The sequence below is a fragment of the Tripterygium wilfordii genome, chromosome 5 (genome assembly GCF_013401445.1).
Source record: "Tripterygium wilfordii isolate XIE 37 chromosome 5, ASM1340144v1, whole genome shotgun sequence".
NCBI lineage: Eukaryota > Viridiplantae > Streptophyta > Magnoliopsida > Celastrales > Celastraceae > Tripterygium > Tripterygium wilfordii.
In genome coordinates this window covers 4,727,034-4,753,100 of record NC_052236.1, presented here as the reverse complement: position 1 = coordinate 4,753,100, position 26,067 = coordinate 4,727,034, and the positions used below count along the sequence as shown (strand labels likewise).

Sequence of the window (26,067 nt, the reverse complement as noted above, 5' to 3'; positions counted from 1 at the left end):
TGGTTTTCTATGGTCTTCCTAATGAAGAGCCCAATGTCCATCTTCGCTCTTTCTTGCATGTGTGTACTACTTTTGGGATTAACGGAGATTCTAAGGATGCTATCTTGTTGAGGTTATTCCCATTTTCTTTGAGGGACAAGGCTAAAGGATGGTTGATGTCCTTGCCTCCCAATTCTATCACCACTTGGGATGAGATGGCGGAGCAATTCTTGACGAAATTCTTTCCTCCTGGCAAGGCGGTGCAAATTAGGACGGATATCATGTCCTTTGCCCAAAAGGATATTGAATCATTTTATGAGGCTTGGGAGCGCTTTAAAGGAATTATTCGAAGTTGCCCAAATCATGGTCTTCCGGAATGGGTGATGTACCAAGCTTTCTATAATGGGTTGTGCATGCATACTAAGGAGACTATTGATGCGGCTACGGGAGGTTCTTTTATGACCAAAAATCAAGAGGAGGCTCGGGAATTACTTGATAAAGTGGCCAAGACCACTAACTCTTGGTCCTCGGTGAGGGGGAATCCAAAGCAACGGGGAAGTTGTAGAGATGATGAAGTTATGTCTACCTTGGCTATTATGGCAAAGAAGATTGATGCATTGAAACTAAATCAAGCTCAAGGGGTACATGCTATGCAAAACACACCTTCCTACATTTCTTGTGATTATTGTTGTGGACGCCATCCTACGGGGGAGTGTCTCATTGCTTCTTCCTCTAATCCTAGTGAGCAAGTGAATGCCATTGGTGGAGGTAATTTCAATCAACCCCGAAATGATCCTTATTCCAACTTCTACAATCCGGAATTTAGGAATCACCCCAACTTCTCTTGGAACAATACTCAAAATGTACAAAATCCTCAACATCTAGTGCAGCCCCAAGAGAAGAAGAGGGATATTGATGACATGTTCTCAAAGCTTGCGGGAGGTCTTGATACGCTTACAACGCATACCTCCCAATTTATGACAAAGACGGAGCAATTCATGAGCAAAACCGATGTTACTCTTCAAGCCCATGCAACTTTAATGCAAAATTATGGTGCTTCCATTCGGAATCTTGAAGTTCAAATGGGGCAAATGGCTAACATTTTGTCATCTAGAGAAAGAGGTATCTTGCCTAGCCAATCGGAGGTGAATCCAAAAGGGAAGGACAAAGAGCAATGCATGGCAATCACTCTTCGGACTGGTAAGGTAGTTCAAAATGCTGCTGATCTTGATGCCGAAAAGGCGAAAATTTTGCAGGAAAAGGGGGAGTGCAGCAAAACAAGGGAAAAGGAAGCTGAAAAGTGTCCAGGGGGCATTTTCGATCGATCGGACCCCATCCCGATCGATCGGCCAATCCCAGAAAAAGTTGAAAAGTCAGAAAATGATCCGAATGTACAAACACGATATGCAGTTGAGTTGGATTGGCCTGATAGTTCTCTCCCCGCACCTCCAGTCAAGGCTTATGTGCCTCCAATTCCATTTCCTCAAAGGTTAAAGAGCAACAAGAAGCATGATGATCAATTCTCTAAATTTTTGGAGGTATTCAAGAAGCTTCAAGTGAACATCCCCTTTGCCGAAGCTTTAGAGCAAATTCCTTGCTATGCCAAGTTTATGAAAGAGATCTTATCCAAGAAGCGAAGATTGAAGGAGCATGAAAAGATACAATTAACCGAAGAGTGTAGTGCCATTGTGCAAAGGAAGCTCCCAATTAAGCAAGATGATCCAGGAAGTTTCACAATCCCGTGCACTATAGGTAACACCTTGATTGAAAGATCTTTATGTGATCTTGGAGCTAGCATCAATTTGATGCCATTATCGGTTGCGAAGCAAATTGGAGTGAAAGAGATTAGTCCAACCACGGTGTCTTTACAAATGGCAGATAGATCTATAAAGTACCCTCTTGGCATAGTGGAGGATGTGTTAGTAAAGGTGGGTGAGCTCATGTTCCCGGTTGATTTTCTTATTTTAGATATGGAGGCCAACCCTACTACTCCCATAATCTTGGGAAGGCCATTCTTGAGCACCGGGAGAGCTTTAATAGATGTTGAAAAAGGGAAGCTTACTTTGAGAGGTGCGGGAGGTGATCAAATCACTTTTAAAGTATTTGGCAATAGAAGGCAAGAGGAGGTTTCTCAACAATGCCTCCAAGTGGAGCATATTGACATGGTCATCCCTGACACTCTTGAAAAAGAAGCTCCATATATTCCGGTGGAAGTTCTTCTAGGTAAAAATTCCAAGGTTGAGCATGAAGTTCTCAAGGCAGCCTCCCAAGCTGAAATTGAAGTTCAAAAGTCTCAAGTTGAAGATCCCAAGGAGAAGAAAAAGAAGAGGAAGAAAAAGAAGAAGAGGAAGACCAAGAAAATGAAGAAAAATGCCTATCCTAAGGAAATGGTGGTGATGAAAGCTTATGCTCCTTGCATGGCACCTAAGCAATCAAATGTCAATCCTAAGAAGCCATCAAGGGGAGTCTACACCACAACCCTCAAGGATCCCGGTTGAATTCACAAAGGGGAGTCGGGCTGAAGACTTTAAACCAAGCGCTTTCGGGAGGCAACCCAGGTTTTATTGTTCTATCTCTATCTTTTTATTTCTATTTTCACCTATTCCATGCATTAAGGACATTGCATATTTTAAGTGTGGGGGTGAGAATTTAGGTTTCTAGTTTTTGTAAAAAATAAAATTTTTGACTTCAAATGCCTTATGCCATGTCACTCTTGAGTGTATTTGGATGAATTTTGTGATCTTTGAAGCATTGATGGATCTTGCTATGGACATTCTTTCCAATTGAGTTTTCCTAGCTTGAAAATTGTTTTGTCCATTGTGCTTTTGTGAATATGGAACACTTGATTGTGGGGTATGAAATACGACTTGACTTTGGCATTTGTGGTTGTTTGAGATCAATTTGATTCTAAATAGCATTACTTGAGCAATGAAAAATGAAAAAAAAAATAGAAAAGAGAAAAACAATTGTGTTTATGAATAAATGGTTTCTTTCATAAATTTTTTGCCGAGTAATGATAGGTATGATAATACCTATTGTTTTTGGTAGAAATATCCCCCTCTTAAGCTTTCTTTTGATAAATAATGAGTGTATTTATGTGTTGATTTGTATTTTGATAGGTTGATTGCGGTTTGGATGAAAAGCGACGGAAAAAGGGCTGAATTGAAGAAAATGTCCACCGACCTTCGTGTGTTCAAATAGTCATAACTTTCTGTCACATTATTGGAATTGAGCGCAACAAAAGGCATTGGAAACTAGACATCGCAAGCTTTCCGTAGAATCTAAAATCATGCAAATCGGAGGTCATATGGAGAAGTTATGGTCATTTGAATAATGTGCCTAGGGGTAACGCGCCTAGGCGCGCGCCTAGGCGCACAAATTGTGCACGCCCAGGATCACTCCTGCACGCCCAGTCCAGAGAGTTGGACTTGAATTTTAAGTTGTGCACGCCTAGGATTGCGCCTAGGCGTGCGCCTAGGCGTGTGCCTAGGCGTGGTGCGCCTAGGCGTGAAAACAACGCGCCTAGGCATGAAAAACAATTTTCTGGGGTGTTTTAAGTCGCGATTTGTCCGAGCTGCGGGACTTTTTAACCTAGAACTGATTTTCTGGGGAGGAAACCAGAGGGGGAAGGCGATTCTTGGAGCTAGGAGGAGAGATTCTGCAGCTCAACTTGGATCTACTCAACTAATTGGGTTTATTCATGATTTTCTCATCTCTCCTTTTGTGTTTTTCTCTCATTATGTGTAACTAAATCTCTTGTGCCAAGGCTAGGTTGAAGCCTTGGGTTTGATGACTTTGTTTATGACTTGATTTACATACATATGAGTTGATTTGGGTATAAATCTTGTGTTTCTATGTTTGATTGCAATTTATTCATGCTTGTGGTGTTTGGCCAACACTTTAGGTTTTTGGATGAAATTGTTTGGAGAATTTGCTTAGACAATAATATGTCAAGTAGATTATGCTTCTTGAAACACTTGATTATGAATGTGTCTCCCTTTAATTAGGTGACAATTTGTATGAATCCTAATCTCCATAGAACTCCATGAATTCCTATGCATGTTTAGACCAATAAGATGGCTAGAATGTATTTAGGAATATCCGACCTAGACCAATAAGATGGCTAGTAATCGATTTTAGGGAGATTTGGCTTAGGTGCGCTAAAACCGACTTAGGTACGGATTCGTTATGCCCGAATTAGCAAATATGTGTGTAAATTTATGTCATTCCAAGTCATTTCCCAAGGGGGATTCCGAAGCCTTGGTGTTCATCTCATATTTGTTAAATCATCTCATTTGTATTAGTTGCATCCTAATTCTAAGAAAATACCAAAAATACTTTACTATTTGCTTGTTTTAGTTGAATTACCAAACCAAACAATCTTGAGTTGAATTTTACTTTTGATTGCATTGTCCATATATACATGCAAATATACATTTGGATTAAACATAACACCGTCCCTGTGGATTCGACCCTTGCTTATCATTGTGCTGTAGTCGCCGACTAGTACACTTGCTAGTAAGGTTAATTTAGACCCAACAAGTAACCGGGCCTCTTGCCTAGCAAGCAATGAGTTTCGCGTAAAAAGGTAGGAAATGAATGTTAGAGTACCTTGGTGACTAGTTTAACCTCGTAGCCTTTTTGACTTGGGTAATTAGATCCGTTGGGGTGTCTTAACACCTAGTGCCCTAAGCCAACTGGATTGGGAGTCATTGGTCGAAAGCTCGTTACATGAGTCATTTAGAAAGCTTAAGGAGGTTGAACATTGCACAAGTCACCTTTGAGAAGAAAAAGAAAAAAAAATGTGAATAAGAATGAAGTTTGAATAAATGCTCATTCTATTTGCTTTTGGATTCTTATTGTTCTTGGAAGACTACATGGCCATTGTTTAGGTCACTTTGAAGCCAAATATCAAGTGAAATCCATTATGTGCATCAATTCTAGAATTTATAAGCAAAGTGGATGAGATAAGATTCTTGAAGGAATGTCTTTATTGGTTTGAATGCCCTAATGTTTGGTTTGTTAATGTGGATAGGGTTGCAATTGTGAATCCGTTTTATACTCTTGTTGATGACATGAATTTTGGCATTGAATTTGTTTAATGTTTGTGGGTATCATTCTGGTAAACCCTCAGGAGACACAACTCCTCCTACTAGGGGCACCTAGGGGTTTTAAAGGCTTGTGGCACATGCTAAGTGTCATCGTGAGCCCTACGAAAGTGGCATAGATTAGTTGCTTATTTGGAGTAGGTCTTTGTTGTTTTATTTTTCATTTGAGCTTAACAGAAAATACTCTTTCCCTCCTTTATTCATTCTCTTCTTGCTCGAGGATGAGCAAAGGTTAAGTGTGGGGGTGTTTGATGTGTCAAATATATACATACATTTGTGCATCATTTACGCATAAGTTCATTGCATTTTGAGTTGATTAAGAGTTAATATTGCCTAAGAAAGCTCTATTTGCATATTATAGGTGTCAAGGCAAGAAAGGGAGGAAAAGAGTGCAAAATGAAGATTTGGAGCCCAGTACTGATTTCCGATCGATCGGCAATATTCCTGATCGATCGGACCTGCCAAAACACCTAAAAATATCATCGAGACAGATTGTATTTCCGATCGATCGGACTATTCACGATCGATCGGAGTACTATTCACAGCACTGCGCAGTTTCGCGGAAAAGACCCGAATTCACGTGTTTCTAAGCCAAAACGACCCCAACTTGTTTTGGAAACGACATAAGAGTTTGGAGAAGTATAAAAGGACATAAGATAGGGTTTTGGAGGAGTTTTTTTTGGAGGCTGGGGAGCTGGATTTCGTGCTACCTCCATTGGGGAGCTTGGAGGCCACCTTGGAGCTTGGAGAAGAAGAGGATCTATAAGGGGGTTTCCTCTCTCCTTTTCTATCCTAGTTTCTATGGTTGATCTCCTTTGTTTAATGATGTATTCTGCTTCCATGAGTGGCTAGATTTCCTACTAGGGTCTTAATGTAACCAAACCTTGAAGATTCAATAAACTTGATTTCCTTATTTCTTGATTTCTCTTTCTCTCTTGATTGTCTGTGGGTGTGATTAATGCTTTTGAGTGTTTGGCCATCATTCAATTGATTTGCTGCCTAGATTGAGACCGGAAGGAGATATCTAGGGTTTGCCTCAAGCCATAGATGACATAGGATACATGAACCATAGGAATATAGGTTTGTGACTTATGCAATTGCTAAATGATTTCCATAGTTCGTAATGAGTTTTTGATATATTAATCCAATTGTTAGGAATAACAGGGATTTATATTGAAAATACGTTTGATGTATCTAGGAATAGAACATTGAATAGGTTGAGAAATCGATTGTCATTATTGAGAGATGAATTAGGGATTAAGGAATCAAGGGAATTGAATTGGATAGGTGAGGTGAAGTTAAGTACCCTAGTGCTTTCCATCCTTTATTTCATATTTGTGTTTGATTTGTTTTTGTTCTTTTTAATTAGTTTAGTAAAAATCAAAAATCAATCGCTAATCATTTTCTCCAATTTACATAATTGTAGCTTGTTTGACATTGATTTCTTTTGCCAACACATCCCTAGTGGAAACGATAATTTACTCATCTTTATATTACTTGTACGATTTGTGCGCTTGGAATTAAATCCATATCAACAGGACTACGAAAAGCATTCGCAATCTCGTATTTAAGATAAAATAGAAACTATGAACAGTTGGATCGACAGGAAAAATAATTTGATTTTGTCGAAGAAGCCCTCCGGATACAGAACTCACCACCGAATGATTCAACACAAAGTCAAGGATCTAGTGATGAATGGATTCGATACATAAACACCACGAGTCCACGCTCACTATCTAGCCTAATCGTTGATACAAAAGCACCACAACAATAAAAGCTAGGTTTTTGGAAGTTTTCACAACCAAGGAAGAGAAAGCCTCTCAATTTTTACTAAGCACCAGAATAATTATCCCATACAAACTAGGGCTTTCAAATAGTTGCGAAATAAATCCCCCATACATTAGGTTTAGGAAAACCTATTAAAAAGAGAACAACAAAAATACCAAAATTCGTGCTAGCTAAAAAAAAGGAAACAAACTTGAAATAAAATAGTTGGCTGATTTGGCTCGAGCTACCAAAGTTTGCCTTGAGCTAAAGCACGCAATTCTCACATGAGCTGCTACTGATGCAAAACTTTGTTATAGTTCCGACGTCCACGTCATTCTTCCAGGGTTGGAGAGGACTTGACCTTGAGGTTAGCAACTCTTCAACAACCTCCTCTGTATCTTCTTTATAAGGAGACAGGTCGACAACATTAAAAGTAACAGAAACTCTATATTCGCCCAGCAACTCTATCTTATATGCATTGTCATTGATCTTCGCAAGAACACGAAATGGACCATCAACTCGCGACTGCAATTTAGCAAACTTGTGATTTGGGAATTGCTCCTTCCTCTAGTGAATCCACACCAAGTCACCTACATTAAAAGAAACAAACTTTCTATGCTTGTTAGCACGAGAAGCATATCTGTTAACTTGTTTACTCAAGTGATCACGGACTTGCTCATGAATCCGTTTAATTTGAGAAATAAGATCAGTTGCTTCCCCGCTAATTTTATGTCGAGTAGGTATAGGAACCAAATCTGGAGGACCATGGGGATTTTGTCCATACACCGCTTCAAAAGGACTAACACCCGTTGATTGACTTTTTGATTTATTGTAAGCAAACTCCGTATGGGGCAGCATCAAATCCCATTATTTAATCTTCTTCCACACCAAACTCCTCAAAAGATTGCCAAGAATACGATTCACAACTTCCGTTTGACCGTCAGTTTGCGGATGACAGGCCATACTAAATTGCAATTGTGTACCAAGCTTTAGCCATAAAGTACGCCAAAAGTGGCTTAAGAACTTCACATCTCTATTGGATGTGATAGTTTGAGGAATTTCATGAAGCTTCACCACCTCCCAAAAATAAAGGTCTGCTACTTGAGTAGCATCATTGGTTTTGCTACACGGAATAATGTGTGCCATTTTGGACAATCTATTCACAGCCACCATAACGGAATATTTTCCCCATTGAGTTCTTGGCAAACCCAACACAAAGTCCATCGTCACATCTTCCCACGGAGAATTGAGAATAGGTAAAGGCGTATATAATCCATAATTTTGCCCATGTGTCTTAGCCTTGACGCAAGTCACACACCTCTCAACAGTACGAACAACATCCTTGATCATCCTAGGCCAAAAGAAAGATTCTTGAACCAAGGCCAACGTTTTGTCTCTTCCAAAGTGACCCGCCAATCCTCCACCATGTGCCTCACGCATAATTTTCTCCCTCAAGGAACACTTGGGTACACACAATTGGTTACCTTTAAATAAGAACCTATCAATCAACAGGTAAGGAGGCATAGGACCCTATGAACAAGCAGCCCAAATAGTTCCAAGATCAATATCGTCCACATATAAAGTCTTAATATGATCAAAACCAATCAAACGACTTTGGAGACTAGTAAGAAGTGCATATCTTCGGCTCAACGCATCGGCTACTTGATTCATGTTTCCCGTTGTGTGTTTTAGAACAAAAGAAAAAGATTGTAAAAACTCTACCCACTTAGCATGCGTTGAACTCAATTTTTGTTGACTACTCAAATATTTCAATGCCTCATGGTCGGAATACAAAACAAACTCCTGCGGCAGCAAGTAATGGCTCCAATGACACAAAGCTCGCACAATAGCCCTTGTCATAAGTAGAAAACCATCGCTTTACATCACTCAATTTCTCACTAAAGTAAGCTATAGGTCGGCCTTCTTGACTCATAACAGCTCCAATCACAACTCCGGGGGCATCACAATCAACTTCACATAATTTTTTGAAATCCGACAATGCGAGAACGGGGGCTTCGGTCATCTTCTTCTTCACTAACTCAAAACTAGTTTGAGCTTCATCACTCCACCTGAAATTTCCTCCCTTCATGCATTCCGTAATAGGTGCCATGATAGTGCTAAAACCCTTGATGAATCTTCTATAGAAAGAAACCATGCCATGAACGCTCTGCACATCATGACTGTTTTTAGGAATAGGCAAAGTTTGGATGGCCTCCACTTTTCCATAATCCATGCGAAGGCATCACCCGCTAACACATACCCCAAAAAGATCACACGCTTTTGAAAGAAATCACACTTCTTCAAGTTGACATAAAAAAGCTCACACGTTAACAAATTAAACATTTCACTCTAGTGTGAAACATGCTCCTTTTCATAATTGGAATAAATCAAGATATCATCAAAATAAACAACAAGAAACTTACCCATGAAAGGTCTAAAGATCTCATTCATCAATCGCATGAAAGTACTTGGAGCATTGGATAACCTGAATGGCATTACTAACCATTCACATAACCCTTGGCCGATTTTGAATGCCGTCTTCCATTCATCCCCTTCTCTCACTCGAATTTGATGGTACCCACTTCACAAATCAATCTTTGAAAATACACTAGCTCCATAAAGTTGGTCCAACATATCATCCAACCTAGGAATTGGAAAACGGTATTTGATAGTAATTTTGTTGATGGCTTTACTATCAACACACATTCTCCAAGATCCATCCTTCTTTGGTACAAGAAGCGTCGGTACAACATAAGGACTCATGCTTTCCCTCACAACCCCTTTTGCTAACAACTCTTCAACTTGCCTTTGTAATTCCGCACTTTGGGAGGGATTCGTGCGATATACTGCTTTGTTAGGTAAAGAGGCACCCGGCACAAGATCAATACAATGTTGAATGGATCTCTTGGGTGGTAATCCCGATGGAATCTCACTAGGAATAACATCGAAAAATTTCTCTAAGATAGGGCTCAACAAAGGATGCAAAGGAATACCGTCTCCATCATTCTTCTCACTCCCACGCTCCACCACTACTAAAGCATATAAATTTTGTTCTACTTCGGCTTCCCTCACAATTTGGGAGCCCATCAAAAATACCCCACCATTCCCCTTTTCGTTTTCTTTTTCAACGTCGGGTTTCATTGGTGCTAAGACAATTTTTCTTCCATCGTTACTAAAAGAATAAGTATTGTGAAAACCATCATGACTAACCTTTCGATCATATTGCCAAGGTCGCCCAAGTAGAATATGGCAAGCATCCATGGGAACGACATCACACCAAACGGCATCACTATATGTTTTGCCAATAGAAAATTCCACTAAACACCGCTTCTCCGCTCTTGTGCTCTTTCCCTTTTGGAACCATTGAAGATTTAAGGATGAGGATGGGTCTTGGTTGGTAATCCCAACTTTTGAACCATAGTCATGGCCACAACATTAGTGCAACTTCCTCCATCAATGTTACCTTGCACACCTTGCCTTGGGTCGTGCACTTAGTGAAGAAAATACACTCTCGCACCCAACTATCTTCATTCCCAACAGTCGTTTGCAAACAACGCTGAATTACTAAACTCTCTCCCTCATCCGCATGTAAAATCTCCTCCACTCTGGCTGATTGTTCTACCTCTTTTTTCGAATACTCTGTATAAGCCGTCTCCTCCCCCTAGGATAGTAACTACTCGTCGATTTGGGCAATCCGATGCAATATGCCCAAACCCTTGGCACTTGAAACACTTTCTTCCCTCCGGCTTATTGATAGACCTTTGAAAAGTCTTAGAGGAATTAACTTGTTCTCTTGGTACCTCCACCTTTTTAGAATTACTTGGAGGTGTAGTGTTGCTAGAAGAACTCGTTGTCGATCTAGGATTGGATGGTTTATACGGTGTTTGATATCCGGGTTTGTGACCCCTTTGTTTTTCTACCTTAATAGCCAACCTCTTCACCTCGGTGTATGTCCAATAAGGTTGAAGTACCACCGCAATCCACAATCTCAACCCTCAACCCCTTCAAATATCTCGCAATAGTTTGCTCATCCGGTTCAGATATGTCACATTTGAGCATGAGATGATCAAACTCGCTTGTAAACTCCGCCACAGACTTCTCCCTTTGCCTCAAGTCATACAGCTACAAATAATTGTTGTGCATGTAATCTTCACTCAAGAACATCCGTTTCATAACACTCTTCATCTTTTCCCATGTCTGGATTCGCTCCTTGCCTTGCCTATGACGATCTCTTCTCACATTCTCCCACCAAATTGAGGCATAATGTCACGCCCCTCTCTCCTAAGGTATACCGAAGTGTACCTATACCCACAAAGACGTGACCGACATGGGACACCCCATCCCCCGAACCAATTCCTATACCGATAATTAAACACAATAAACATATGTAATAATAATAATGATAACCACCTAAACCACCGGAGTAAATATACAACAGCGGATCAGTAAAATATATCCACTCGATACCAAACCGTGTAATATACACAAAATACAATACCAAAATCCACGCCCTGCTAGAATAGTCGGCTCGAGGCTACACATCAGCTCACGCAACCCCGTCATTGACCACCATCTCTCGTACCTAACTCACCTGAAAGGGAATAAAGAAGAGGGGTGAGCTACAAAGCTCAGTAGGGCGTAGAAAGAAAACACCGATATCAAAAAATATATAAGAAATCCAGGAATATGATGTAGAATAAGCAATACAATAAATAAGCAATCATCGACAATCCAATCAGGTAATATAGTAGCCGATAAGGCTATATAACACTGTAACCACGAACCCCGACCACCAGAAATCCATAATCCACTCCAAAATCCATAATTCATAATCCGTAATCCATAATCCACCCCTGGACCCACCCTAATCCCCGTAGGGTGTCTCCCAGTCGAGGTCCACACCGAAACTGGATGAGGATCGGATATCCCGATAGCATAGCCTACACCAGAGAGCGTCCCCTCTGATGCACCTCATCTCAGACGGTCTACAGGTACGTACCCGGTCTATATATATATATCATCCATCGTAAATCCATATCCAATAAATTGGGCTCCTATATGGGCCCCGCAGTCTACATCAACCACCTCCAATCACCTCCAACCACTGATTGGACCTCTATTTTGAGGTTCCAATGTCTTTTAATTAGGATGTTCTAGCACTTAGCTAATGTATTTGATTGCATTTTAGCTTAGTTTTACACTTACGAATGTTTCCCCTTGGTTTTGTAGGAATCGGACCTTGTTCGGGCAAGTTGGAGCACGTTTTGGGCACTTTTTGCTGTGAGGTGTCGGGACACCTCTCAAGGTGTCCGGACACTTAATGTCCGGACACCCACATTAGGTGTCCGGACACTTCCTTTGAAAAATGAGACAGAGCCTATAACGAAGACTTGATGAAGCCCAGGTGTCCGGACACCTTCCGAAGCCGTCCGGACACCTACCGCGGATCTGCAATTTTCTGCACTAGAATTTTAAGGGTATTTGGGGTAACTCATGCTTGTAACCAATGGGGAACGACTTTATAAGGGTAGATAGGTAATTTCTATTGCAAAAAGAGGAGAAAACCCTAAGATTGAGTCTTCCTTCACATAATTCATCTCCTCCAACTTCTTGCCTCCATTGTTTTTTCTCTCTCTTTCTCCCTCTAGGGTTTTACTTAGTTCTTGTGATCTTGATTGTAAACATTGGTTTTTATCTATAAAATTGATGTTTATTCTCATTATAATGAGTGGCTAAGTTCCCTCTCTAGTTTCTAGTCCCGAACGGTGGGTACAAGGTTTCGATTACTCAAGGTATGCTCAAAGAATCGTAGCTTCGATTTCTCTCTTTTAATTTCGTGATAGTTGTGTGATTGGATCTATGGGAATGACAAATTTGATTGTATTCTTGGATTGTCTAGTCTAGGGATTGCATCTAATGTGTTCGATTGAGAATTGTTAAACCCATTGCATGATTTCCTTAATTAATTGAGTTTTTCATTGCATAGCTATTAATTATGTGTATTGATGATGGGGTTTTGGGTTAATTTAGGAATGTGCATGGGAGAGTTATGGTTAATTGATCTTTGAGTGTGAAACTAGGGTGTTAGCCAAGCCGAGCCCCAAGGGGGAACATTAATCCATAATATTAGGTGCTTATCCCTTTGCGTTCATCGTAGATTAAGAGACCCGATGGCCTACATGTATGAATTGAAGTCTTATATCCCAATTCTCTTTGCATATGCATGATTGATAGTATCACACAATGCATTGTGTATGGTTGTGTGTGTTTGCAATGATACCTTGAGTATGAGAACCGAGTAGCCACCGGGACGGACTAGAGACTAGGTTTTTTAATTAATTGTTTTAAATCCACTTTGTGCTTACTTTGATTCCAAAATCGCTCATGCTACCGAGTCATTCGGCCCATTTCTTTTACTTGCTTTTATTTGATATTCATTGTGTTTATTAGTGTTAGCTAGTCATTTGCATATCATTCACTTCAAATTTGCATTGCTTCCTCGTGGATCGATACCGGACTCACCAGTTTATTACTTGACGATACCCTACACTTGGGGTAAGTACACACACACACTTTGGTGTCGGTCAAGTTTTTGGCGCCGTTGCCGGGGAAGCGAGTGTCAAAGAAGGAGCTGGGTGGCTTGTAGACGCTAGCTTTATGCTATTAAACACCATCAAATAAGGAAGGAGCACGGTCACGCTTCAAGGGTAACTTCGTTCCTCCCTTTTACTTGCTTTCTAGTGTAGTTGATTTAGTGTAGTTGCTGAAAAGAGCGGAAAAAAAAAATGTGTGAGGAGAACTTGGCGGATGGGGCTAACTTAGATTCCTGTGGGCGATGGATGCCACCTTGTTTGCTGCTTGGTAGTGATACGTTGTTTGAGAGAGCTTTGCGCATTTTTCTTTCTATCACTACTTGCTACATCTTGGTGTGTTATTGTTCCTAAGGTTGATCGTTGTTCTATTCCTATTTTTGCTCTCGTTCTTGGTAGTTCCTTGATTGAAAATCTTGTGTTACTTGACGTGGTTGATTGCTACTTTTGTGTGCTACTTGCTATTGTTCTTTGCCATCATGTCTCAACCTAGAGATAATGTTAGTGGGCATGGGTCTAATAGAGATGGGATAGGTGGTGATATAAATGTGAGTGATGCGGGGAGTGTACGTGGGGGTGATATGAATCTTGATGCATTGCGTCGTCTTTTGCAACATGTGAACATTGATGAATTAATGAATCCTGTGCAAGGGCAAGATGCCCAAAATTTGCCAAATGTTCCAGTTGAGCATGCTTTGCAAAATGCACCTCAACCACTTCAACACGACAATGCGGTGCAATTTGCCCCACAAAATGTCTACCAACCTCCCAATATGCCTCCCGCATACCATATGCCTCCTCCATATAACTATGTGCATCCCATGTATTACAATATGCCTCAAATGCCACAAGTGCCACAATATGCTCCTTTTGGGCAAAACCTTCATGCACCTCCTCTTATGGAGTACCTTCATGCCCAAGCCCAAGAGCATCGCACTTTGAGGGAGCTTACACATCCCGCAAGGCAAACTCAACCTTCTTGCATCATCATGCCACCGAACCAACAAAATGTGAGCCTTAAACCATCCATGTTCCAAATGATTCCCAAATTCCATGGAATGGAATCGGAACGACCATATTCACATGTGCGTGATTTTGAATCGGTGTGTACTACTTTTGGTGATGTCACATGCTCACAAGAAATTTTGAGACTCAAACTTTTTCCATTCTCTTTGAAGGATCATGCAAAACAATGGTTTGAGAACTTGCGCCCCCAATCCATTGCGACTTGGGTGGCAATGCAAGAAGAATTTCTCAACAAATATTTTCCTTCCCACCGTACCATCTCTTACCAAACACAAATCATGAACTTTCATTGTAAAGAACATGAAACCTTCTTCCAAGCTTGGGAGAGGTTTAAGGATTTGTTGTTTATGTGTCCTCACCATGGATTTCAAAAATTTCAAATTGTGAATTTTTTCCATAAATCTTTGACTCCATCTTTGAAGAAATTGGTTTCCACAATGACTCAAGGTGACTTTTTGAATAAGGATGCTAATGAGGCCTTTACTTTCTTTGATGGGTTAGCGGAGGAATCCCGATCTTGGGAAGCTCCTCCACTAACCCGACATGATGTTGTGCCAAACTCTAGTGGCAAGTTTGTTTTGAATGAAAATGATGATGTGCATGCTAAGCTTGCTTTGTTGTCCAAGAAATTGGAGTCCTTAGAGTCACAAAAGGCCCCTATAAATGTGGTTGGTGTTGATGAACAAGTTGATTGTACTTTGTGTGAAAGTAGGGATCATAGGACGGATGAGTGTAATGCTCTACCGGCTTGTAAGGAAGTCCTATTTGGGCAAGGTTACAATGGGAACAATTCTCAAAACTTTAGAAAGCCCTACCCTACCAATCACCAAGGCAACAATTCCTACAATGAGAATTACTCTTGGAGGAATCATCCAAACTTTGGGTGGAGGAATGATGGGAATGCTCAATCTCCATCACTCCCCAATCCACCCCAACAACAATGAAGACACTCTTAACATTTTCATGCAAGCCCAAATAGGGGAGAATCAAAAGGCCAACAAATTTCAAGAACAAACCAATAGGGCCATTGAGGATATTAAGAGTCAAATCACTAAGGTTACGCAAGCTCTCACAACCTATGAAAAGGGAAAATTTTCGGCTCAACCTTACCCCAATCCTTCAAAGCAAGCCAATTTGATAAATTCACCTAGTGGGAGTAGGGAGGTTAGTGGACATGAGCAAGTGCAATCCATTCTTACTTTAAGGAGTGGAAGAGTTATGGATAGACCTATACCCTTTGAGAATAGTGATGAAAATGATGTGGTGCAAGACTTTGGTGATGGTGTGAAAGAGCAAGAGGAAGAGAAAAGTGATACTGAGAAAATTTTGTTTGGTGAAAAAAGAGTTAAGCAACAAAGAGACCGCGAGGATAAAGTAGAGCCTACCAAGGAGAGTGAGTACATCCCCAAGATACCCTTTTCCCAAAGGCTAAGAAATAACACCAATGAGGCATTGCATAAGGAGATGTTTGAGCTATTTAAACAAGTTAAGATCAATATACCTCTCTTAGATGCAATTAAGCAAATACCCTCTTATGCCAAGTTTCTTAAGGATTTATGTACGGTAAAGAGGAAATTAAATGTTAAAGAGAAAGCTTTTCTAGCGGAGCAAGCAAGCTCTATTATTCAAACCAACACCCTCCCTAAGTACAAAGACCCCGGTTGCCCTACTATCTCATGTGTCATAGGGAACCATAGGGTAGAGCAAGCATTGTTAGACTTGGGAGCAAGTGTGAATCTCCTTCCGTACACAATCTATCAAAAATTGGGGTTAGGTGAATTGAAACCCACTAGGATTACCCTACAATTAGCCGATAGATCCGTTAGGGTTCCTAGGGGTATTGTTGAAGATGTGTTAGTACAAGTGGACAATTTTTACTATCCCGTGGATTTCATTGTGTTAGATACTCAACCTCCCACTAGCTTTAGCACTTCCATTCCGGTCATTTTAGGTCGCCCATTCTTAGCAACTTCCAATGCCTTAATCAATTGTAGGAGTGGGGTGCTACAACTTTCTTTTGGGTGAGTGTGAGAAAGGATTCGGTTGAAGGTGTGCGTGTGAGGATATAAGGGATGTAGATTTTATTCATGCCCATGTTGAGGATAATTTGGAGTTAACCCTTGCAAAGGATTCGGTTGAAGGTGTGCTAGCATTGGGTGCGAAACTTAGTCAACCTTTGTGTGAGAAAGATGACATTGAGGAATTAGAGCCTCATACACTTAGAGTTGAATCATCCCAAGTGTATCCACCAAGACCGGAAAGAAAACCTTTAGTAAGTGGAGTGACAAAGTCTCCAAAACGCCACTTTGTTCCAAAAGTCCTTGAAAAAGTTAGGAGGGTGTGGCGGCCCAAATCTCGGGTACAATTTTTTCCCGAAGATTTGAGGACCAAGGAGAATGGACCTTTAGATGTTCGTCATGTTCCTCAACATGGAAGTAGTGATTTTGAGGACACTAGTGGAGGAAGAGTGTTTAAGGTGAATGACCAATGTTTGATACCATTCATGGAGAACTTTGATGCTTTGGTTGTTCCCCGGGATCTAAAGGATCCCACCCCCACCTAGTTGTGGGAGACTCCACCCTTGTACCATAGTATGGTTGTGATTAGTTTTGGTTTGATTTCAATTTTTGTGTGTGTTTTGTATGCTCACAATCCATTTCACAATTTTCGCGCCTTGTGCACTCATTGAGGTTGGGGGGTGAGAATTGTGAAATGGTTGTGTGTTATGTTGTGATTTTCTTACCCTTAATTTTGGTGTGTTTTTGTATGTTCACAATGCATTTCACAATTTGTTCTTGCCTTGTTTTCCATTCTTGACATTGGGGACAATGTCTCATTTAAGTTGGGGGGTGAGGGAATTGTGAATCCATTGTGAAACTTGCTTTATTTTGGTGTGCTTTTGTGAATATCAAAAATTTGAAAATTTTGAAAAAAAAAAAAGTCTTGTTGTGTCATGCTTGGATAGTGTGGTTGGTATTAATTTTTTCAGGACATGCTTCGTTTCTCATGATTCCAACCACTTTTGAAGAGTATGGTATGACTTCCTACCCTTTATCCTATTGTGTTGTGCTTTGTTGTTCTTACATGCTAGATGGACTTTAGGAGGGGAATGGTAGAGGCCTTTGGGATTCACTACCAATTTGAATGTTAATTTCTTATTCTTGTTCAAACGTGCAAGTGTAGAGTAGGTTTCTTGATTTCTTTTGTAAAGTTGATACATGCAATTGAGTGGGATAATTGTAATCAATCTTTCTTGGGATGATTGGGACCTAGTTTGATATAAAATTGTGTAGTTAAGCAGACATCTTGACATTGAAGCATTTGTATGACTGCGTTTTTGGATTCTTTTGCCTGAAAAACTACCTTTTATCCCTTCTCATTCTTTTGAGCCATTCTTCATTGATACACATTGGGTTTCAGGTGATGTTTTTCATTGATATTCATTTGCCATCTTAGCGCGTGTTCTTCAATAGCTTTGTAAACATTACATTTGATTACTAAGAAGTGTGATTTTTGTATTTTGCCACTTGCTTGTGAACTTAGGATTGAAGGATTCATTAGGTTGAGAGATTTGAGCCTAACCTATTCATTTGTGAGTGATTATAAGCCAAAATTTCTTTAAGCTTCTTGATTTCACTTACAAGCCTTGTGTGAGCTATTTTCCCAAATATTTCCCACCTTTGGTTGCAAGGTTGAGTAGGAGCTTGAAAAATAAATCGGTAGTGATATTACCCCTCCTTATTATGAGAAAAAAATTATGAGGGTTGTTGTATAAATGATGTTATATTAAAAAAAAAACAAAAGAAAACAAAAGAAAAGGAAAAAAAATGCATAGAAAAGAGAAGAAAAATAAAAAAAAAAGAAAAAAAAAAGAAAAAAAAAGAAAAAGAAGGTGTATGCAATAAAGTTAATCCTTTGTGTGTAAAGGATGAGAAGTGTTTGAAATTGTGGTACAATGGAAGGGGTGACAAAAATGAGAGTTTAGCTCACATGTTGAACTTAACCTTGCAACTTGTTACCTAGATCCAAATTCTTCCTACCTTGTCCCATGACCACATTACAACCCATTTAACCTTTTGATGAATTTGATCCAAGGTAAGCAAGTGAGTTGGTGAATGCATTAATTGCTCTTGTAGGTGATTTCTTTCTCAAAGCTATGCCCATCCAAATTATCTTTTATAAGCACATACATTTAATTCAATTGTGTAAGTCATTCACTTAGCACAATGCTTTTATGTTTTTGTGTACATTCGGGATTGGGGATTTATGAACACCAAAAGGTTCCATAACAAGGTTTTATTTGTGTGAATGTGTTGAGTTGTCTTGCGTGATTGCACATATATTTTACATAGTATAAAATGTTCTTAGTCATCTTTGAGGAGATTGAGATTGGTTGTCCAAAGATTTTGCATGTTTTCGACTAGCGGGGGAATTAGGGGATTAGCTCTATTTCTTGCATGTGAGAATTTAAGAATCATTATGGCACTTTCAAAGTAATAGTGGATCCCTTGGCAAGTGTTTGTGGGTATCGCTCTGATAAGCCCTCACGAGACTACAACTCGTCCACTAGGGTGACCTAGGGGTTTAAAGGCTTGTTGCATGCGCTAAATGCAACCGTGATGCCTACGTCAGTGAGTTAGGATTTTATTTAGTAGATTTTAGTTTTATGTAGTGATTGCATTGCTAGGGACTAGCAACGTCTAAGTTGGAGGGTGTGATTGGACCTCTATTTTGAGGTTCCAATGTCTTTTAATTAGGATGTTCTAGCACTTAGCTAATGTATTTGATTGCATTTTAGCTTAGTTTTACACTTACGAATGTTTCCCCTTGGTTTTGTAGGAATCGGACCTTGTTCGGGCAAGTTGGAGCACGTTTTGGGCACTTTTTGCTGTGAGGTGTCGGGACACCTCTCAAGGTGTCCGGACACTTAATGTCCGGACACCCACATTAGGTGTCCGGACACTTCCTTTGAAAAATGAGACAGAGCCTATAACGAAGACTTGATGAAGCCCAGGTGTCCGGACACCTTCCGAAGCCGTCCGGACACCTACCGCGGATCTGCAATTTTCTGCACTAGAATTTTAAGGGTATTTGGGGTAACTCATGCTTGTAACCAATGGGGAACGACTTTATAAGGGTAGATAGGTAATTTCTATTGCAAAAAGAGGAGAAAACCCTAAGATTGAGTCTTCCTTCACATAATTCATCTCCTCCAACTTCTTGCCTCCATTGTTTTTTCTCTCTCTTTCTCCCTCTAGGGTTTTACTTAGTTCTTGTGATCTTGATTGTAAACATTGGTTTTTATCTATAAAATTGATGTTTATTCTCATTATAATGAGTGGCTAAGTTCCCTCTCTAGTTTCTAGTCCCGAACGGTGGGTACAAGGTTTCGATTACTCAAGGTATGCTCAAAGAATCGTAGCTTCGATTTCTCTCTTTTAATTTCGTGATAGTTGTGTGATTGGATCTATGGGAATGACAAATTTGATTGTATTCTTGGATTGTCTAGTCTAGGGATTGCATCTAATGTGTTCGATTGAGAATTGTTAAACCCATTGCATGATTTCCTTAATTAATTGAGTTTTTCATTGCATAGCTATTAATTATGTGTATTGATGATGGGGTTTTGGGTTAATTTAGGAATGTGCATGGGAGAGTTATGGTTAATTGATCTTTGAGTGTGAAACTAGGGTGTTAGCCAAGCCGAGCCCCAAGGGGGAACATTAATCCATAATATTAGGTGCTTATCCCTTTGCGTTCATTGTAGATTAAGAGACCCGATGGCCTACATGTATGAATTGAAGTCTTATATCCCAATTCTCTTTGCATATGCATGATTGATAGTATCACACAATGCATTGTGTATGGTTGTGTGTGTTTGCAATGATACCTTGAGTATGAGAACCGAGTAGCCACCGGGACGGACTAGAGACTAGGTTTTTTTAATTAATTGTTTTAAATCCACTTTGTGCTTACTTTGATTCCAAAATCGCTCATGCTACCGAGTCATTCGGCCCATTTCTTTTACTTGCTTTTATTTGATATTCATTGTGTTTATTAGTGTTAGCTAGTCATTTGCATATCATTCACTTCAAATTTGCATTGCTTCCTCGTGGATCGATACTGGACTCACCGGTTTATTACTTGACGATACCCTACACTTGGGGTAAGTACACACACACACTTTGGTGTCGGTCAACCACCCCACTCCTAAAAACAATCCAATAATCATAATCAACTAGGAATATAAATAAACATAACAAGCCGTATTTCCACCCCCAGAAACCGACGAAACCACCATATAATAAGAGTCCGTGAAACCCGAACTCCAGAATCACAAGTAAGAGTAAGGAAACCCCTACCTGGAAATCGGAAAGCAAATACCACGCACGCGTCACTGATTAACCCCTGACTCCGAAAGTCAACTCGCTCCGAATCTCAATCGGGGTCACCGTCTACACCGGAAAACATAAAATACGAAAATCCAGTGAAAATACGTTCGGTCAACTATCAAAGTCAACATTCAAACAATATCGAACCGGGTCAAACAGTGTGAAACCGGGTCAGACCGGTCAACACACCAATCAACCGAGTCAACTCGGCCTGACTCGGTCAACTCGACCGAAACCCATTCAACACTACCACCAGCGATACGGCCACCAAAACCGACCAAACCACACACTAAATTGAAGAGCTCGAAGAGATGAACTCATAGGTACCTGAATCAAGCCAAACCGTCGCCGGAATCGGCCGGATCGACCAAAGAAACCCACGATGGCCGGAAACTTCAAACTCCGATATCTCCCTAACCACAGCTCCGATCGACGTGGTTCCACTTGGGTTATACTCGTCTCACTCCTACGCTTCTTTTGGTACCAGCCCTGACCGTCATTGTCGCTGGAATCACAAAATCACTATCAAACCCGTTTATGAGAGAGAAAGAGGAGAGAGAGAGAGTGAAAATCGTGAAAACAAGAGGGTGTTTTTGAAAAATTTAAAAAGTTTTGGTATTTAATTAATTAATTAATCTTTTCACTGTAGTCCCTATAGTTTTTTACCGAAATGCCATTGTACCTTTATAAGACATATACACGTATTAAACTTGAAAAAATCATAACTAATTCCATTTAACTCCAATTAAGGTGATTCTTGTCCCAAAAATTTTCTTTTTAAATCCCCCACTTATGAAAAATATTTCCAGATTTTTATCTTAATTTAATTTTTATTCTCCCCAAATCCCGGTTCGTGATAATCGAGGTTCACTCTACCTCGATCAACGCGTCAAAAAAAACTATGAATAGTGTAAAAATCAGGTCAGGATATGACACATAACCTTTCAATCGGATGGCCATAATTTTTACTTTCTTCTCTTCGACATATTCTTTATAGTCAAATATGCGCTCTACCGTATGCAACCAATGAAGGAAGGAATCACAGTCAAGCCTTCCACCAAATTCGGGAAGCTCAATTTTTACGTTAGCAAAATCCTTCCGCCTACGGTCATACTCAAAATCAAGATCGGGTTCGTCAAAATCCTCTTCTTCAGTAGAAGAATTTTCAAACCCCCTTCGTGGCCCCCTAGGCCTAAACCTAGCCAGTCGCTCCTCCTCAAATTGGGGTTGTTGGTTCACTCGTCCCATTGGTTTGGAGCCGACTCGCAGGCTGTTCTTAATGCAGCCAACTCGCTCCGTAATTCTTCAATCTCAACTCTCAAGGCGGCTTCGTTATTGCCTTGTGCCTCGGGTACTAACATTCCTTCGATTAGCAGCTGGATCATCCTTCTTGTCTTCGGCCATGGTTTTTAGTTCTATGCGAACAATTCTCTTACTATTAGCTTCTCGTCTCCACATAAACAACCTGAGCAGCTTCGATACCAAGATGATACGAGACTACGAAGAGGATTCGTAATTTCGTATTTAAGATAGAATAGAAACTGAAGGACCCTTACCTCAAGGATGTTGAACAATTGGTAAAACTTTATATAGTTTGCGTCTTATTTGCCATTAATGTTTTCATATTCATAAATTTAAAGCAATTGTGTATTTGACAGATAAATTACTACAATGCTCTACTACCAAATTCAAGCGACAATGACCCACTAAAGATTGAAACAATATGGGAAACCACACAACAAGCAGATCATTCGTAAGATACACTAAAATATTTCATGTATACTACATGTGTATCTTTCACAAATTTACATTTACTGTTTATTATGCAGGGTTGATTGTGGCATGATTTGTATGTACATCATTGAGCAGATTATCAACCACAGGAGCATTGCAAAATCACTCACCAAAGATGACATATTCATGTACTAGGCTAGTATGGTTAATCAATTTCTGACTGACAAAAACAACTCATGGGACATCAATTTGTACAGAGCATTCCAACTTGTTAGAAATTAGTCATTTTTGTCATGCGCAACATATGTATATTTTGGTCAAGATACTAAGTTGCTAATGTAATATCTAAACAGTCATGATAGTTTGGCCTGTAGATAAAAACGCATATTTTGGTGGTAATTACACGTCTAAACCCTGTTATTACATGTTTCAGTGCTGTTACTACGATATTGGTTGTCTAAAAGCTTTTTTTCATGACTATGATAGAAAACAATTACATTCACTAAGCTAGTACCCTAAACCATAGACATTGACCACACAATTACATTCAATAAGCTCATAATTACACAATATCTATATGGAATAACACTTTTTCCCGAGTAACCCTAAACCCTAAAACCCCAAACCCTAAAAACCCTAAAAACCGTAAACCCTAATCGTGACTTACTTATATACAATTTGTCCATCATCGACAGACAAATTGTATTATTAGTAAGAGCACAAATATAAAATATCGCACAGTTTAAATCATAAAACAAAAACATAGATAATGTCTTAATTTAAATTGAACATAAGCTCAAATCCCTTGAGAAAGTAAATCATCTTCTTCTGAATGCGATGCACCATCGGAGGTGCTGGCACCTACATTGCGTTTTTTCTTGAAAACTCACTTCTTCATGACACTTGGTGGGCGTCCCTTTCCTCTTTTGGCTATTGGATCATTTGAATTGGAACAACCTATCAGCAAAGATGTAGTTGGCGTCACTGTAGTATTTTTCAATGATACATCAATCCATTGCATCACATTGGGATAGTAAACCTCATTCTCAGAAGCCAATTCTGCCAAGCTTGTAAATGATTTGCACATTTCATCGTACCTATGTTGTTCGGTTGAAACTGCACAACCATCAAAATTGAGTTTGACACATGAATGACTTCTTCTAACATCCTTCCTCCACCTCCTAAAAACATAGTGATTGGGGAGTGAAGAATGATCATTATATATGAGCACACTCAGAGCATGCCTGCACATAATACCCCTGAACTCGAACCTCAAACAAGAACAACTAACAGCAACTTCATTATATGTAACCGAGAATGTAACTTTCTTCTTGGCACCTTCTCCATACACAATATCTTCATATATAATATATTGGGTCGAAAACTCATCTCTAGAAATTGATTTGATTCTACAATACATCATTCCAGTCATCTCTTTTTGGAACTCAAAGAACTTTTGTGCTGTGTACAAATCACGCATTTGTTTTTTCACATCATAAAAGGTGGAACATGCCAATTGCTTGTTAAATGATTCGAAATCAGCTTGTCTCTCCTTCTCCACTTTCTTACGTAATGCATTCTCATACTGTTCAACAAACTGCTTCAAGGTTGTCTTTGAGTGCACATAACCATCAAAAAAAGTAGACTTTAATAATGTAAACAAACAACTTAATTACACACTTATAATATATAATTACACTGTGAAGGACGCAATTACATACCTTCGAACTCATCTACACTTCGAGAATCATAAACTGCTTTTGTCGACAATTTCTTTATGTCGTTGTAATCTCTGTAAGAACCTAGTTTTTCAGGAACCTTTTTCATTATATGCCACAAATACCATCGATGCCTCGTATTTGGAAAGACAACTTGTATAGCATTCTTCATCGCCCTATCTTGGTCAGTTATAATACCTTGAGGAGCCACACCACCCATACAAGCAAGCCATATTTTAAACAACCATACAAAAGTTTTTGTATCTTCACTAGAAATTAAACCACAACCTAGTAGGATAGAATGACCATGGTGATTGACCCCAACAAAAGGAGCAAATGGCATATCGTACTTGTTCGTGAGATAAGTAGTATCAAACGTAACAACATCATCGAATTCTTCATATGCTGCACTAGTTCGTGGATCAGTCCAAAAAAGATTCCTCAAACGACCTTTATCATCCCAATTAATCAACCAAGAAACCCTTGATTATTAGCTTGCATTTTTAAAAAATAATTTTGCACCACATCTGCATCACCAACACCAAGTCGCATACGCCTTACCTTGGAAATATGATTGCGAGCATCTCTCTCCAAAAAAGTTAAGTTATCATGTCCACCAGCTCCAATGACAAAAGCATTGTACTCTTGTTTGGCCTAATTCCCACAATATCATTGATCTCCAACTATCGCTTCACATTTGGATTAAATTGCCTATTGCAAGTAAAGAATCTTGAATGACCGGGGATCAGCTCATGGTTATTCTTTTCTTCAAACATAGTTATCTCCCACTTTCCATCTATAGATATACGACCAAAAATCCTAGCTTTGCACTCGTTCTTAGAATGACCACGACGATGAATGAGAGTATTTGATCGACTAATATATTTGTCAAAACGTCCTCAAGTATATACCAAATATCTGGTTTGTCCATCATTGTCCTTTGATATAGATCTCCTCTTAATAGAAAAACCTTTTACTTGTCCATAGGCCTTGTAAAACTCGAAAATGTCATTTGGAGAATTAAACAACATTCCCACCATAGGCACATTAGATGTATCAGACTTTGTACCGAACTTTATATCATCAAAGTTAAGTGGATTATTCTCATATTCCACTTCAGTGGCGGCCACCATATTATGACTGCAAAACAATAAGAAATGCACATTACTAGTCTACTGTGAAACATGACCAACAAAGTGTAATTATCGATTATTTCAAGTAATTAAACATAATGTAGTGTGCCCTATATCAAATGTTTATTTCAGAAATAGTGTGAAACGCTGAAGAATAAGTGTAATTATAACACCTTTCAAGTAATAAATAATATATCACCCTAAACAAATATCTTCAACACATATCAATACCTAATTCTCCAACCATTCAAATAGACATTCTAAAGGAATAAATACACACAAAGATATCAATATGTAATAACTGCATAAAGGATGGTGAAAGGAAATCAGCTTGCAATTATATATGAAGTAACCCACCTAGATGAATCACTTGAGCTCTGCATTGCAACCTCGAAATCACTCAACATCGAGACAGAACCCAGATCTTCTTGAACTGCCCTTCCAGAACAAGTTGAGGACGATGCGATAACGAAAGTGGCGTCAATCGACTTTGTGTAAACTACGATGTCGCGCGACTTGCTGCTCTGATGTGGGAAACCCAAAGTTATCTATAGCAGTCTACTCCTCTACATAAGAGAGAGAAAGTAGAATAAAATAGAGAAAAGGAAAACGAAAAAGTC

At 39.5% G+C, this 26,067-nt stretch overlaps 1 protein-coding gene, 1 non-coding gene and 1 pseudogene across 2 annotated transcripts; all 3 read right to left on the bottom strand.

Moving 5' to 3' along the window:
- Window positions 1-243: 243 nt before the first annotated feature.
- On the bottom strand, window positions 244-349 carry LOC119999179. Its single transcript, XR_005468354.1, has one exon. It is a non-coding gene; the product is annotated as a small nucleolar RNA R71 (small nucleolar RNA).
- A 14,388-nt stretch (window positions 350-14,737) lies between these two features.
- On the bottom strand, window positions 14,738-14,837 carry LOC119999176 (annotated as a pseudogene).
- An 8,645-nt stretch (window positions 14,838-23,482) lies between these two features.
- Window positions 23,483-25,854, bottom strand: LOC119998554 (protein FAR-RED ELONGATED HYPOCOTYL 3-like). The gene is made up of 5 exons (XM_038845903.1): window positions 25,805-25,854; window positions 25,226-25,454; window positions 25,054-25,150; window positions 24,334-24,764; window positions 23,483-24,241 (listed from the first exon to the last, which is right to left on the bottom strand). The coding sequence occupies exons 1-5, from the start codon at window positions 25,852-25,854 to the stop codon at window positions 23,483-23,485; spliced, it is 1,566 nt and encodes a 521-aa protein (XP_038701831.1).
- Between the last annotated feature and the right edge of the window lie 213 nt (window positions 25,855-26,067).